This window comes from Macrosteles quadrilineatus, unplaced genomic scaffold (assembly GCF_028750875.1).
Source record: "Macrosteles quadrilineatus isolate MER2022 unplaced genomic scaffold, UCM_ALF_1.0 Scaffold_2__2_contigs__length_208266976, whole genome shotgun sequence".
Classification (NCBI taxonomy): domain Eukaryota; kingdom Metazoa; phylum Arthropoda; class Insecta; order Hemiptera; family Cicadellidae; genus Macrosteles; species Macrosteles quadrilineatus.
The window spans coordinates 133,661,326-133,676,584 of NW_026542595.1; the positions used below are offsets into that span (position 1 = coordinate 133,661,326).

A 15,259-nucleotide genomic window follows, 5' to 3' on the forward strand; every position below is an offset into this window, starting at 1 on the left:
GTAAAATAAAGATAACCACAACACTGATAAACTAGAAAAAATATAAGATAAGTCTTTGTGATGAATAAACATATTACAAAGATGATTGTGAGACAGTGTCAAAGTTATGATGGTTTAAAAAATTACTTATGTTGCTAATTATAACAAAGGACATCTAAACATATGCATTTTGTAAGTAGATAACTCTAAAGTATAACTTTTACAGACAACATTGACAAATCAGTAATATTTATCATGACTTAAGTATATTATATTTTCGCTTCACTACTACTACTACTGTGAAATTGCCTGTTTTCTTTACATGTTTATCACCTGTGAAAATTCATCATTACATTGTTTACTACAACAAAAGCATTTTTACTATGCAAAAGTAATGTTTACTATCTTTTTGGATTTTGCAGACATAAACAAATATTTATTGTTGTTTTGTCAACTGTTTCAATTTTCAACAACCAAAACTGTACAACTAAATATTAACTTAAATTGAAGGCATATCCTAAAAATGCTATGAGTTTTGTCATTTTCCTAAATGAAGAAATTTCTAATGTTTTAATTGAGAAAATAATTAGTCTTTGTAGTGTAGCAAAAAGTAACGTTCAAAACACGGGTGAAAGTGTGTCTATACATATTCTCGACCATTTAGTGGTTGATAAATCTCGCACTTCAAACATGGTCTCAAATATGTAATGACTCACTTTCTATTCTTGTTATGAAATATTAAGTACTATTACAAAGGTACTATCAAATGGACAGAAAATCAAGATGTAAGAACAAGTAATTCTATTTATTTTTAGGTTATGTTCCTATTTTTGGGTTATTTTCCTACTATTCCTTAGTATAACTTTAAAAAAGTTGTGCTTGTAGAGTTATTAGTTTTAACACCTAGATGCATCCTAATCATTAAGTTTTGCCCATGTAGCATAAAATCCATTCAAGAACTGAAGAGCATAGCAGCTGATGACTACACTTTCTGAAAACTTATCAACAGATGATTGCCAATTTATTCTTCCTTACTACAGTAGACTTTCGTGGAATGCCAGATTGCCTCGGAAAAAGATTAGACCGCTTAAACTTCCTTTGACACACATCAGGTGATTTCATAATTAGGTGTTAGCAAAAATTCAGGAGAAATCCAAGTAATTAGCTAAAATTTGGTGATCACATGTTTATGGTCATGTCATCACTAAATTGCTTAGTAATCTATATTAATAATTAGTCCACCCTCCTTAATTATACCTACCTAATTTCCTACGGAGGAGCGAGCTGGTGTAGTGGTAGAGGGCGGGGCTTCGGTCCCCGAGGTCTTGGGTTCAAATCCTGCCAATCACCAATGTATTTTATCCATGTTATATGCCGCAACCCACTGAGACTAGCCTGAAGTAATGTGTAAAACAGTTCCCGGCTAGGTCTACCTTAAAAAAATATATCTACCTAGTTTACTATCTATAAATATGAAATAGCAAACAAACACATTGCAATTAAAAATTTGTAACAAATAGTATAAAATAGGAGTAGAGTAATAGTGTATACTAAATTAATCATCTACTTAAGCCAATCAAAACAAAACATAGTAAGATAAAATTGTATTTTTTTAGTTTTTTGTACAAAAATCCAAAAACCAATTTTTGTGTATAATAACCATATTGTTGGTTTGGTTTGTTGGCATACTAATTATGGTACACTAGACGTTGCTTCACACACAATTGCTCCACATTTTATCAACATCTTAGAATTTTTAAGAGAGTTATTTTTTCATGGTGTCTTCAAGAAACAGGTAGGGTCTACCGTATATATTTAAAACAGTGTTTTAAGCTTCTGGTGGCTATAAACATAAATACCCTCGACGCAGCAAACCTGCAGACTAGGCGAATTTCCATTTACCTGGCTGGATTTCTACTAAAATATTCACTAAAAATTGTCAGATTTATTTCCTATTTAATCAACATTAAGTTTGGTGAGTACTTAGGTTTGCTGCTACAGGGAAGATTATGAATTTGTACGGATGGTGTTTTTGGCCTCTGGGGACCTTAAAATGAAAAAGAAATCGGTCCCGGGTCTTAACACGAGACCTACGGTAATAGCTTATTCCCTATATGGGAAATTCGTTAATTATTCCCTAAATGGGAAATTCGCTAAAAGAACTGTGGATCTAGAGCTTACCTAAAAGGCTAAAATGATTATATAAGCTACTTTTCTAGTAGGCTATGGAAATTAACCTTTATTTCAATACTTTGCCTCCAGGTATCTGTGTACAGAAACAGACAAATGCCTCAGCGACCAACAATGTCTGCAAGCTGTGGAAGATCTACAACATCGAGATATGAAGCAAGGCCTCTCCGATATCAGATACAAGTAGGTTAAACGTTGAAAACATATAACTATGATATCAGATACAAGTAGGTTAATCATTGAAAACACATAACTATGATATCAGATACAAGTAGGTAAATCATTGAAAACACATAACTATGATATCAGATACATGTAGGTTAATCATTGAAAACCCATAACTATGATATCAGATACAAGTAGGTTAATCATTTATAAAACGTAACTATGATATCAAATACCGGTACAAGTAGGTTAATCATTGAAAACACATAACTGATATCAGATACCAGTAGGATAAACGTTGAAAACATATAACTATGATATCAGATACCAGTAGGTTAAACGTTGAAAACATATAACTATGATATCAGATACAAGTAGGTTAATCATTTAAAAACATATAACTATGATATCAGATACAAGTAGGTAAATCATTGAAAACACATAACTATGATATCAGATACCTGTAGGTTAATCATTGAAAACACATAACTATGATATCAGATACAAGTAGGTTAATCATTCATAAAACGTAACTATGATATCAAATACCGGTACAAGTTGGTTAATCATTGAAAACACATAACTGATATCAGAGTCCAGTAGGTTAATCATTGAAAACACATAACTATGATATCAGATACATGTAGGTTAATCATTGAAAACACATAACTATGATATCAGATACCAGTAGGTAAATCATTGAAAACACATAACTATGATATCAGATACATGTAGGTTAATCATTGAAAACACATAACTATGATATCAGATACAAGTAGGTTAATCATTTAAAAAACGTAACTATGATATCGAATACCGGTACAAGTAGGTTAATCATTGAAAACACATAACTCGATATCAGATACCAGTAGGATAAACGATGAAAACACATAACTATGATATCAGATACAAGTAGGTTAATCATTTAAAACACATAGCCTAACTATGATATCAAATACCGGTACAAGTAGGTTAATCATTGAAAACACATAACTGATATCAGATACCAGTAGGATAAACGTTGAAAACACATAACTATGATATCAGATACAAGTAGGTTAATCATTTAAAACACATAACTATGATATCAAATACCGGTACAAGTAGGTTAATCATTGAAAACACATAACTGATATCAGATACCAGTAGGATAAACATTGAAAACACATAACTATGATATCAGATACAAGTAGGTTAAACGTTGAAAACATATAACTATGATATCAGATACAAGTAGGTTACACATTGAAAACTCAAAACTATGATACCAGATATGTGTAGGCCTATGTTAAACATTGAAAACACATAACTATGACTTTTACTAATGTCAGTAGTCCAAAATTGTGTCTAACTTCAAATAATGTTCTTCAAAGCTGACATGTTTCATTGCACTACAACATCGTCGGAGCTTCACGTCAAAAATATCAAAATAATTTAAACATAAAGTACATAACACGGGACACGGAACATTTAGACACAAAATAATGCGATATGACAGGGTGCGGCAGCGGGCAGTTGTAGATCTCTCTTAGTGAGTACACACTTTATTAAATTATTTAGGTTTTAGTTTTTACAATTCTACAAGTTTTTATGTTTAAAAGTATTGATTATCGTGTTGCCAATCCAGCTTTCTGATAGGAGCAACTGGCACTGTATACGAGGGACGAGGGTGGAAGCTTGATGCCCACAGACCAGCCAAATACGATGCTCTCAAGGGAAAATGTCTTGATATAGCTTATATTGGCGATTACTCGGGTGAGTACTAAAATTGTAGAACAGTAATACTTATGTAGTAGAAACAGAGGTACAGCTCGTGACACCTAAGCTGGCACTTGGCCTAGCGCGGGCAGTGTAGACGGGAGGAGGGTGGAGGTAGGGAAAAGACCGGACTGCAAACATTTCCATTGCCTCACGGGGTTGACTCCCCTTGCATTGTACTTGAGTGCCTTCATATGGGTCGCGAGGACAGTTGATGCAACCCGCATGACGGGACATAATGTTTTTGAAATAGGTTCTAGTAGCGATAGGCCAAGTGCCAGCTTAGATGTCACGAGCTAATGGTTGGTTAAGTGATTGTACCGGTGCTAATCGCTAAGCAGAGGTTGTTGGGATTTGGTTGGATTTCTTAGACGGTGATAGATCAAGGGATGAGTGAATGATTAGTGGTGAATGATTGATATGATAGCTTTGCTAATGACTAAGATCAGCCAGTTCAATACCCAGGACCATTTATTAAAAGCTCGGAAATCAAAGAGAGCTGGGTCAGTTCGGTGCAAGATTTACCACCAAGACAACTAGACCATAGCTTGGAGGCGCAAGGAAAGAGTGCCACAGCGTTGTGTAAAAAACATTTTAAAAACAAAAACTGAAATTTTATTTTTTTTAATATTTTGCCACGCTTACAGGTAATGATGATTATGTGATTGCGGGAGAAGGACAAAAATAAAAAGATCGTTATGCAAGTGTTAATTTGTTTTTATTTGTCTTGTAATGACAAGCTCCCTTTTGAAAAGCATGGCAGGGAATAAAATCCAAAATTCCTCTAAATAAGAATGAGATGCATATCTTTAAATTTTACTTAACTTTATGTTACAGTAAGAATGCCTCCGGTGGATTTGATAGTCTCCGCCCTTAACTTAGTAGCTCTGGGAGTTGAGAAAAAGCTCATTTATCGAACTTACATGCCTATACCTTTTACACAAGATAAAGATGACAATAAAATATAATTTTATAGAAACGTTTCATTTCATCCCCTCTCCGATATTTCATGCGAGGGTAGTCCATTAATTGAGGTCTCCGAAGGGTTTCCATTTCATAGTTGGCGGGAGAGCCAATTTCTTCTCAGATTGTTTTCAGAATCACCACACTAATTGTAACATAATTAGAATCGGCTAAAATAGTAGCGGATGAAGTAAAAAATTTGGCTATCTCAGATTTCAAGTAGCTTCTTGATGAACAGATCCGTGGTTTGCATGTGATTTGGTATGGGCCCGAGAGATTATTGCGCCCCTCTCCACCTATACATTGTGGGGGAATTTTTCTCCTCCTAGCGCCCCTGAGCCTAGGCTCACCGGGTCCATTTATAAAAAATGCCCTGTTGATGGAGGCCTTAATTTGCAGACAGCACTTGATCCTGTACACGTAATTACCAAATCAAAAATTGTTGAGTTCTTTTAGTAAAAATAAATGTTTGTTTCAGTAAGACATCCCCCATGGGAACAGACCAGATCCGCATTTGAGTTACTAAGATACGGATTAAAAAAGAAGTATATATATTCAACTTACAAGATTATACCTTACAGGGATGTTCCATTGTTAAATATACCTGTCCAATAAATAACTATTTTTATTTAACCTAATAACTATCGCGTTTTAGTTTACAATTTGTATCTAGTTTTTTTTGTGTTTTTTTTTTTTTTGTAATTTAAAACCTTGTTTAACCAAATAATACGATCTAATCATAAACAATAACTCGTCTCCTAGTTATATAATCAAACAGTAGAGCACAAATCAAGAAATTAACCCTAAAGAGAATCAAAATTTCGTCACCACTAGCACCCAGTGTCACTGAACCAGTACATGAACTAGACACGAAAAACGAGCTTCAAAATGTTTAATGTCATGAGAAGTCTCTTGTGTTGGTTAGTCTACGCTATGTACTGAAGTAGACATCCCATCCATATGGACCAGCTGATACAAATGTTTTTTTTAATATAGAACATAGTTCTGAAGGCCAGTCAATGAATGCACTAGTGTATAAAATTATATTTTAAACTTTAATAATAGTTTCTGACCAAGTTAATGAGTTATGAGAGTTGCTCTAGCTCACAATAAGTTATTTTAATAGTTTGGCTAAGTAAAAAGTTAGTGTGTACGTCATAGGACAAAAATCAGTAATTTAGATAAGCGGAATCTGTCAATGGCTCACATCACCTACGATTTGATTTTAAAACTGGCGACAAATTTTAAATATGGATGGAATGTCTGGTTGTATCAATATTCAAAGCTATAACTGTTAAATAAATCAGTGCTTTATCTAGTAAAATTAGCTGTAATGAAGAGAAGATGTAAAAAGTGATATCATAGAAATAATCTATGTCAAAATGTGTTATTCAATATTGAATATAAAACGAGTTTTTCAGCCATGTTATCTTTAAAATATTTGGAATAGATGGCAAAAATGTGATATAAGATTTGTAAGCTTGTGTTCTGTTCTCAACTTAGTGGAGCTATTTTCTTAGTAAGTATAATAAATATAAATAAACACAAAATTGTACATATATTTATTTTTGTAAACTATTAACTGTGAGACTTTAAAAGGAGCTTTGATTGAAAAAAACATTAAATATTTTTTCTATGTAATTTTGATGTTATGAATTGGATAGCTATTTTTAATCCAAGGAGAAATACATTTTTTGAAAGCTTACTAGGGGATATCATATTTAGACTTATAAAATTGTATTCAAATTAAAAAGATATAAATGACTCAACATTTTTAATTAATTGAGTTAAATTATGTGTGTGTTTGTCATACTTCATTGCACAAGTCTACGTTTTAGGAATCATGTTAAAACCCTTAGAAAGAATTGATTAAAGGGAAAATTGCCGAAAAAAATGTATTATTGTATATTATGGTGTATTCGTTTTTTTTTACTGTATATTGATTTATGACATTTAAACAATATGCAACCTTATTATTAAATGCAAAATTTACATTGAAACAAAATATTTATTGTTGAAAGTTATCTGAAACTATGGAAGTAACTATGTTTTTATGGGGGAGGTTACAAAAATTGCAATTACCATTGAAATGAAAAAAATTACAGTGATGGGGGTTGTGTCATTTAGTTCAAGGTTAAAAGGACTGTAATTTATTATATTTCAACCAAAATAATTAGAGCTATTTTTGTGAAAATCACATTTCCCAATTGTAGTATGAGTTTTATGGCAAAATCACCATAAATATCAAAATTTCAAAAAAAATTACCTAAACTGTGGATTAGTATCCAAAGAGCGAATTTCATCAAACTCAGACCACAGGATTAATTAGTCTGTAGCTTTGTACACGCAGAAACACAGACATCACTTCAAAAACCACTTCTTTGGGTTCAGGGACACCTAAAATTTAAAAAAAATACAATAACATTACTTTCTCCATTGTAACCTATAATGTATAGGGGTAAAAGTATAAATCAAAGAATTAAAAAACACTAAATAACATTTTTAAACCGTCTGAACCCTCAGCTGAGACAAGATGCCGATTCTCCACGATGATCCGGCAATGTACATCTCGCTGGTCACTAAGGCAGAGTGGGAGGGGAAGCCAGCCCTAGGGGACTTGCCCCCCGTAGAACCCCCCGTGCCTTTCGTCCGATACACATACACATCTACGGAAACCTGCAAAACCCTGGAGCACTGCAGTCGAATTATGCAGGACTTGCAGAAGTACGACACAGAGGAAAAGGGACTGCCAGACATTAGATACAAGTCAGTATACTTTAAGGATACGTAGGTTATATTCAGTAAGCATATTCAAAGGAATGTTTTATTTTAGAGAGGGATTTCAGCCAGCTTATATATCTTGTGGATAGGATGGTGTGTAGGGAGGGATGACGGAAGGCTCCCAAAAAAACAAAAGCGACGGAGGTAGAGGAAGAGTTCACGTGCTCATGTATCTCTCCTGCCACTTAAATTGACAGGCTTTAAACCTCAGATACTTGGAGTCCATGGGCTTATAGATGCAAACCATTTTGTGTCACCTTTTTTGTGTCGAGTCAAATTTTCTAAATGAAGCTAGTTGAACTCTATCCGTCTCAAAAGGGACTAATGTAATTGCCACAAAGATTGGAATCAAAACTAAAAGTTGCATCCTTGAAAGGCACTGGGATTATTGGAGTTAATAGGAATATAGCAAAATACATCTTCAAATCAGTTCCGGATCTAGAGTAACTGCGGCTCTAACCCAAATTAATCTGAGCGTACCCCGCTCTATAGGTGAAACTTCTTGAAATTGCAAACATCTCCTGTTATTATGGAGAAATCATGAACATCTCATGCGGTTACATGGACATCATCATTGTCACCCGCAAACTTAGCGGAATCGTGAATATCTTTGAAAACGGAGGGAGACACCGTTATCATCACCCGCAATCAAGTAAATTAATTAATAATTTAATAAAATAACAATTTGCTGTGGTCCAGGCACTGCTTCTAACCCCATTCAATCAATTTATACTACAAAACTAATAAGTTTATTTTATTTTACCATATTCCTAAGATAGCACTATTACCTAAAATGTTAATCAAGAAGTTAGTTAGAAATAAACCGCAAATCCAAATTTTCTGCCATATTTTTAATATAAATCTATTGCAATTTGCTGCTTCATTCTTACACAAACATATAAATAACTTCAAAAGTACAATACATACTAGCACTACCACCTCAGACAGAGAGCACAGAATAGAAATTCTAGAAATAAAATTCTAGAATTTCTATTCTGTGCTCTCTGACCTCAGCCAAACACAAAGGCCACGCCACTCATACTGACTGACTTAAGAGAAAAGACACTTCTAGCATATCACTATAGCTTTAGGAGCGACGGCCGGCGAAAACTAACATAATTTTCACAATTACTATTGATTATAGTTTATACTTTATTTTGATTAAGCTACCAAGCATTTCATGTACATTTATTCGAAGTTAAGTTTAGTATTAAATAGGCAAATAAAATAGATAGCAAAACAACTGCATTATTTTGTTTGGTTTTCAACTAGTTTAATATATTATTTTTTTATACGCAGCTCTTGGGGGGGGCACGTGCCCCCTGTGCCCCCCCCCCCCCTAAATCCGCCACTGAATACAATATGTATCACTGCTAGATTTTCCAATATTGCCTGCATCCAATGTCATGTTTTTAACATCATTCAACTTTTATCTACTTTTAAGTATTTTTTCAGTTCTTAGTACGGAATGAAGTTTCTACCAAATTTTAAATGAATAAGAAACACTTGATTATGACTTGAATAAGCCTTCAAAAAGTAATTGCAATTGTTATCCTTATGGGTGTTCTTTGCTTAGGTACTGTATTATTTTGTAATTAATTAATAATCTTGTTTTGAAATAAAACACCATTTTCACTATGGTGAACTCATTAAAGTTGATGAAGGAAGGTTATATTCATTGATCATAACATCACTAGTTTTTATCAGAATATTTTTACTGGAGGGATACTGCCTATTGCCACGTCTTCACAAACATTATATAACACAATCTAAAGAACAGTGCTCTAGGCTTTTTGAGAACCAACAAAAAAACTGTTTTCTGCATTCTGACTTTGTTTTGCGTGGTGCAAAGTTATTAATCTGGCTGGCTTGTTTGGTTTCAGTTTTGTGGTCGGAGGAGATGGAAAGGTCTACGAGGGTAGAGGGTGGGAGAAAGACGCTCAAAGACCTCCGGAATTTGACCACTTGAAGGGCAAATGTATTGACATAGCTTACTGTGGAAACTATAAGGGTAAGAGGAAATTAATGATGGTTTGAATTTTTTTTCTTAAAATGCTTCCCTACAAGTTCTTAGTCCTGATTGCTCTAATTTCAAATATTTTGTTATGGATCTGGAAAGGAATTACACAACAAAATGGTGCTCCATTTTCCATCAGTACATTCATAGTTTTGCCTGAATATAATCAACTTTGGCAATTAATATTAATTATAACAAATTGAACAGTACATTAAATTTCAATCAAAATTCCAAGTTTGCTTTGAATTTGAATTTAACTACATTTTTATTGTTAGATAAATTTTGATGCTATTTGTATATGTTTTTATATTCATACATCATCCTCAATGATTGTGTGATTAAATAGTTGCCATCTAATGACTATATAATTAAGTATGTTTTCAGATTGATAGTTTATTTTTATTTGTTTATTTATTACCAGCTTATTATGTAGGTATATTATCCTGTTTATCAGCAGGACCGTCTGTATCAGTTACATCTGTTAACAACTAATTAACTATGGACAAGTTTTTTTAGATATAAGGGCTTTTGCAACGGTTTCTGATATATTTATTGAGTTTTATTTGTATTTAAAATTCACCTCACTGTTATAAAATCTCTTCTAAGTCTTATTATCAAAAACAGTTTCACCTTTCTAGTCTGATCAATTCCTTGTACTACTTTATCTTAAAAAAAAAACGTACAACAAGAAATATTCAAACATTTTTTTACATTAAATCACTTTGTTTCAGACGAAAACCCTCCCATGAAAATGCTGAAAGCAGGTTTGAACTGCCTAACCCAAGGACTGAAATATCAGCATATCAGCCCTTGCTTTGAAGTTGTTCCTTATAATTTTACTGGTCAGGCGGAGGAGCAATCCGACCAATTAGAAAATCAAAGTTTACCAGACAGCACAGAACAAAAACCCGAATAAATTTTAAATATAAATAAAACTCAATAAATTAGTTTTAATACCTTAACTTTAATAGACAAGTTATATGAACTTCTAGATAAGAACTTTCAGAGTATGAGCAATAAAAACTTCATCATGAATGCTAGTTGCCGGTGTCAACAAATGTAGGTGTTGTTGACGGCAACAATAAACATGAAAAGGCTTGAGTAATTTGTGTATTATTTAGTTTTTAATGTAAGAATTCAAAGATAAAGATTATTTGAATGAACACGAGTGGGATAACAGATTGGGGATCGATACATCCTTTCAAGCAAATAACTAGATGCCTTTACAAATGCGCATGATTTTATTCTCATTTAAAACAGCCACCACTATGTGTAAGGACACTATGTGGGGGACCTATAATGTTCACTGTTCTTCTATAAAGACCAGAGGAGGACTTAGGATTTTATACATGGTGGGGCATCCCGCCTCCTACCTGGTAAAGTCAAAGTGATTTATACAGTACACATATTTCAACTTAAAAATACTCTATTGAGTTGCAAAATTTTTTTAACTTTGTAAAAACCAAACAAAGTATAAAATTATTACTTACCCTAATTGTATTACACTGATATTTCAGGGTGATCCATCTCCCCAATACCCTCCCTCCCCTCCTCTGCTACCGCCACTAATTTAAAGACCTAGCAAGGTAACACTGATGTTGGTTTACATAAAAAAAAATTTTGAAGTTTAACAAAATATCCCATTTGGAGGTAAAAACAATGTTGATATCGGATAACTATCAATCACGGAGCTCTAAACTTGAGCAATGTAAAAACAATCAGCTCACTTTTTTCATACTCTTAATTTACTTTCCCTTGCTATCAATGAGTTTTCCATTTTACCATGAGCACTGATTTTTCTTTTCGATGTTTTTTGCAAAGCCAGCAAAATAAAAGTAAAAATAAGTAGGCACAACCCAGTTAGCATTGTGATTAGTTAGTATTAGTAGATTAGTTAGTACATTACATATACTGAAACACTAAACGTTAATTTTGGGCACTTCCTTGAATTAATTTCACCTTGTACTTAAAACAATAATCAATGGTCAATCCTTCATTTTCACATAATGTTACATTATAAAATTCAGCAAAGCTGAGGTAACAGGTTGAATTGTCATAACGTATAGTACTAAAACTAAAAACTACCATTCGCACACTCAAAATTGGTGTTCAGAATCTTTACATGTCTAAAAATGCTACTTCTGGTATTTGTATCTAAATAAATTATTTAACTATCCAGGGAAGAGTTCTAAAAAATTGTATTTACCCTACAGGGCATAGGCATGGAGGATTATTAGCGAGGGCATAAATAGACCCTAAGTGTTACTTACCTGATTTACAATCTACCTTTGTGTAAAATTTTAACTCTATTAGTTTAGTAGTATTTTACGTTCACCTAGAACAAACAGATTTACAGATGGTCAGAAACAATATCTAAATATTTTTATATTTTGGATTACCGTACTTAACACATCTCATTAATAAATCAACTATCACAAGAATAATAAATTCTGATTGTGAAATTTGGGAATATTTTGTTTTATTTCCTCTGGGATGTTTCAGATCAACACCCCACATTTGAAATGGTGAAGGTTGCCCTTGAAATGGTAAAGCAAGGAATTAAACTTCAGCTACTCAGTCCTAGTTTAGACATTATACCTTTTAGAGAGGGGAAAAAATAACCAAACATTAGCCATGGTGGTGTTTTATAGGAGGATTCAGTTGTGCTTAATATTGTTTTTCATGTTAGAATTTCTTACAACTTAATAAAATTTTCTAAAATATTTAAACTTTTTCTTTAATCCTTTGAGCCCCAAGGTAATTTGAAATCTATTAATTGATTTAGTATTTTTTTAATTTTTTTCTCATCTTTCTTTGGTCATTGAATTGAACAATCAGTACACCCATTGAATAATGAAGTACAAATTCTGGTCAAACACATTTTTGGTGAATACAGTAAGAGTAAGAACAGAATGTCAGATTTCAAGTCAAGGAAATTATACATCCCGTTAACTTCATTAGCTGTCCCTGACCCCATTAACTTCAACTCCAGCTGTCCCCCGTTTACTTCAACTATAGCTATCTCCCATTAACTTCAACTTTAGCTGTCCCCCATTTACTTCAACTCTAGCGTTCCTCCGTTAACTTCGACTCTAGCTGTCTCCCGTTAACTTTGACTCTAGCTGTCCCTCATTGAATTCAACTATAGCTATCTCCTATTAACTTTCACTCTAGCTGTCTCCTGTTAAATTCGACTCTATCTGTCCCCCGTTAACTTTCACTCTAGCGGTCTCCCGTTTACTTCAACTCTAGCTTTCCTCCATTAACTTTCACTCTAGCTGTCCCCCGTTAACTTCAACTCTAGCTGTCCCCGTTAACTTTCACTCTAACTGTCCCCCATTAACTTCAACTCAAGCTGTCCCCCGTTTACTTCAACTCTAGCTGTCCCCCGTTAACTTTCACTCTAGCTGTCCTCTGTTTACTTCAACTCTAGCTGTCCCTTGTTAACTTTCACTCTAGCTGTCCTCTGTTTACTTCAACTCTAGCTGTCCCTTGTTAACTTTCACTCTAGCTGTCCTCTGTTTACTTCAACTCTAGCTGTCCCTTGTTAACTTTCACTCTAGCTGTCCCTGTTAACTTCCACTCTAGCTGTCCCCCGTTTATTCTAGGTGGATCTTGACTACCAAGATTTGGGCATCCGCATTTCAAATGATAATGATAGGTGAACTCCTAACATGTACACTGGATCTGACCAAACCCTCAATCAATGATGTCACATTGGGGAAAACACCTTAAACTACTCTGCTATTTATTAATTAGACATAACTGTCTCACACAATAACAAAACCAACACGCAAACTCAACTAACACAATGATAAACAAACCCAAATATTGGAATTGTAGTTCCAAATTTTCACTCCTTGATTACACATTTTAGGGACATAATTCAGCTGTTTTTTGTTGACTTTTGTTCACAAAGATAATCCTAAGACTTGGAAACTATACATTTGCCTTTGGGGCTCAAAGGGTTAAGAAACTCCCATGTTAATGTCAAAGCTATTTTACCTACAGAGGTGAATTTAAACCATTCATATCATCATAAACCAAGCTAAGGCATAGAAAATATAAAGTTTTATTTTATCAACAGGATTTATTCAACCCTGTACATCGTTACAGATCATCCTCCATGAAAACTACTCTAAGATAATGTATGAAAAAAATTTAAAAAGATGTTTTTGTTTCTTTTTTTACTACTATACAGATCTCCGTGAGGTTTTTCTCTTGAGAATTTCTAGCTTTGGGCATTTTTGTGTACTAATCTTATAAAAGGTACTTTATCACATTGGATCAGATTCAAGATCCTGAAAACTTAACAGTTTGTTTTTCCTCTAATCGTGCTGGAAATTGTATGCAATATTTCTAAAATAACAATATTTTACATTTTGCAGCTTTCCCTCCTTCAGTAGAAATGCTAAAAGCAGGTCTTGACTTACTAAGACAAGCTCTAATGCATCAGATGATCAGCCCTTGTTTTGAAATCATCCCTTACAAAGAAGAGGCTCTCAGAACAGTAAACCCACTCGGGGCTCCGCTTTGAGCTATTTTGGAGAGAAAACTCGAACCTAAATAATAGTTATTACAAACTGAAAATCTTGTATTACCTAACCTTATGATTTCAAAATGTATGTTTTGTACTGTTTTCATATTAAAATCTGTTGGAAATAAATTACGGATTTCTCATTAGCCTACATTTCAATATTTAGAGAGGGGATATACATTTGTCGGTTAGAACATATTAACGTTTATGTATTAACTAAAACTGGATTATAAGAAGTTAACGGTTCCAAAATAAATGATTATGACACTGCTAATCGAATGAAATCTAATATTGTGTGAAATCGTATATGTAAATATTAGCGGAAAATCTTTTAAAGTATGGTAATTTAAATGCCTTTAATCATCAGGTCAGTTCAAAATAAATACAAAGTTTAATGCTATCTACAGCCATTATAGGGGGTTACTTTCAAATTTGTTCTAACTACTAATTAATCTTCCATGGGCAACTTGATTTTAAAGCACAAGAGATGACAGAGTTTTTTACAGGTAATGAAATCATAGACAAACAATGTTGTCAATAAGAAAGACAACTCAACATGCGGCAATACATGTACAGTTACAAGTTACAAGTGTGTATAAAACCATATCTAATCAGGAAGTATAAGTCGTTTGTTAGATTTATAGACTAGGCCCGTTTTCAAAAAAAGGCAATGCAAGAAGCATTTCATGTAACAATTGGGGAAACAACGTTTTTAGGGTATTTCGACCCTGCTGAGTACGAATCTGACTGTTGCCAACGCGAAATTTGAACCGGAAGTGTGGTATCCAAGATGGCGGCCAAAACTCTTTTTGCCCCATATCTCCCTTGTTAGTTGGCCTAAAATAATGGTTTAAACGTGTATATAGGGG

General features: G+C 33.5%; 2 protein-coding genes across 4 annotated transcripts; both read left to right on the forward strand.

The window, feature by feature from the left end:
- The first annotated feature begins 80 nt into the window (after nucleotides 1-80).
- LOC128984916 (peptidoglycan recognition protein 1-like) lies at nucleotides 81-5,060 on the forward strand. Its single transcript, XM_054404285.1, has 5 exons — nucleotides 81-175; nucleotides 920-1,091; nucleotides 2,242-2,352; nucleotides 3,962-4,089; nucleotides 4,930-5,060. The coding sequence occupies exons 2-5, from the start codon at nucleotides 958-960 to the stop codon at nucleotides 5,058-5,060; spliced, it is 504 nt and encodes a 167-aa protein (XP_054260260.1). The 5' UTR covers nucleotides 81-175; nucleotides 920-957.
- Nucleotides 5,061-6,452: 1,392 nt separating this feature from the next.
- Nucleotides 6,453-14,441, forward strand: LOC128986487 (peptidoglycan-recognition protein LF-like). 3 transcript variants are annotated; one of them, XM_054406887.1, is made up of 4 exons: nucleotides 6,453-6,574; nucleotides 7,579-7,821; nucleotides 9,720-9,847; nucleotides 14,242-14,441. In XM_054406887.1, the coding sequence occupies exons 2-4, from the start codon at nucleotides 7,589-7,591 to the stop codon at nucleotides 14,388-14,390; spliced, it is 510 nt and encodes a 169-aa protein (XP_054262862.1). In that variant the 5' UTR covers nucleotides 6,453-6,574; nucleotides 7,579-7,588; the 3' UTR covers nucleotides 14,391-14,441. The 3 variants fall into 3 exon arrangements, with proteins under 3 accessions (XP_054262862.1, XP_054262863.1, XP_054262861.1); XM_054406888.1 differs by lacking the exon at nucleotides 14,242-14,441 and adding an exon at nucleotides 12,356-12,524; XM_054406886.1 differs by lacking the exon at nucleotides 14,242-14,441 and adding an exon at nucleotides 10,585-10,791.
- The last annotated feature ends 818 nt before the right edge of the window (nucleotides 14,442-15,259 follow it).

Bases quoted from the DNA above. Each gene is read 5' to 3' on its own strand.
- LOC128984916 (XM_054404285.1), top strand. From the start codon at position 958: ATGACTACACTTTCTGAAAACTTATCAACAGATGATTGCCAATTTATT. The intron at 2,353-3,961 runs GTAGGTTAAACG...TTGCCAATCCAG, and splicing joins CTCTCCGATATCAGATACAA to CTTTCTGATAGGAGCAACTG. The intron at 4,090-4,929 runs GTGAGTACTAAA...TTTATGTTACAG, and splicing joins TTATATTGGCGATTACTCGG to TAAGAATGCCTCCGGTGGAT.
- LOC128986487 (XM_054406886.1), top strand. From the start codon at position 7,589: ATGCCGATTCTCCACGATGATCCGGCAATGTACATCTCGCTGGTCACT. The intron at 7,822-9,719 runs GTCAGTATACTT...GTTTGGTTTCAG, and splicing joins CTGCCAGACATTAGATACAA to TTTTGTGGTCGGAGGAGATG. The intron at 9,848-10,584 runs GTAAGAGGAAAT...ACTTTGTTTCAG, and splicing joins TTACTGTGGAAACTATAAGG to ACGAAAACCCTCCCATGAAA.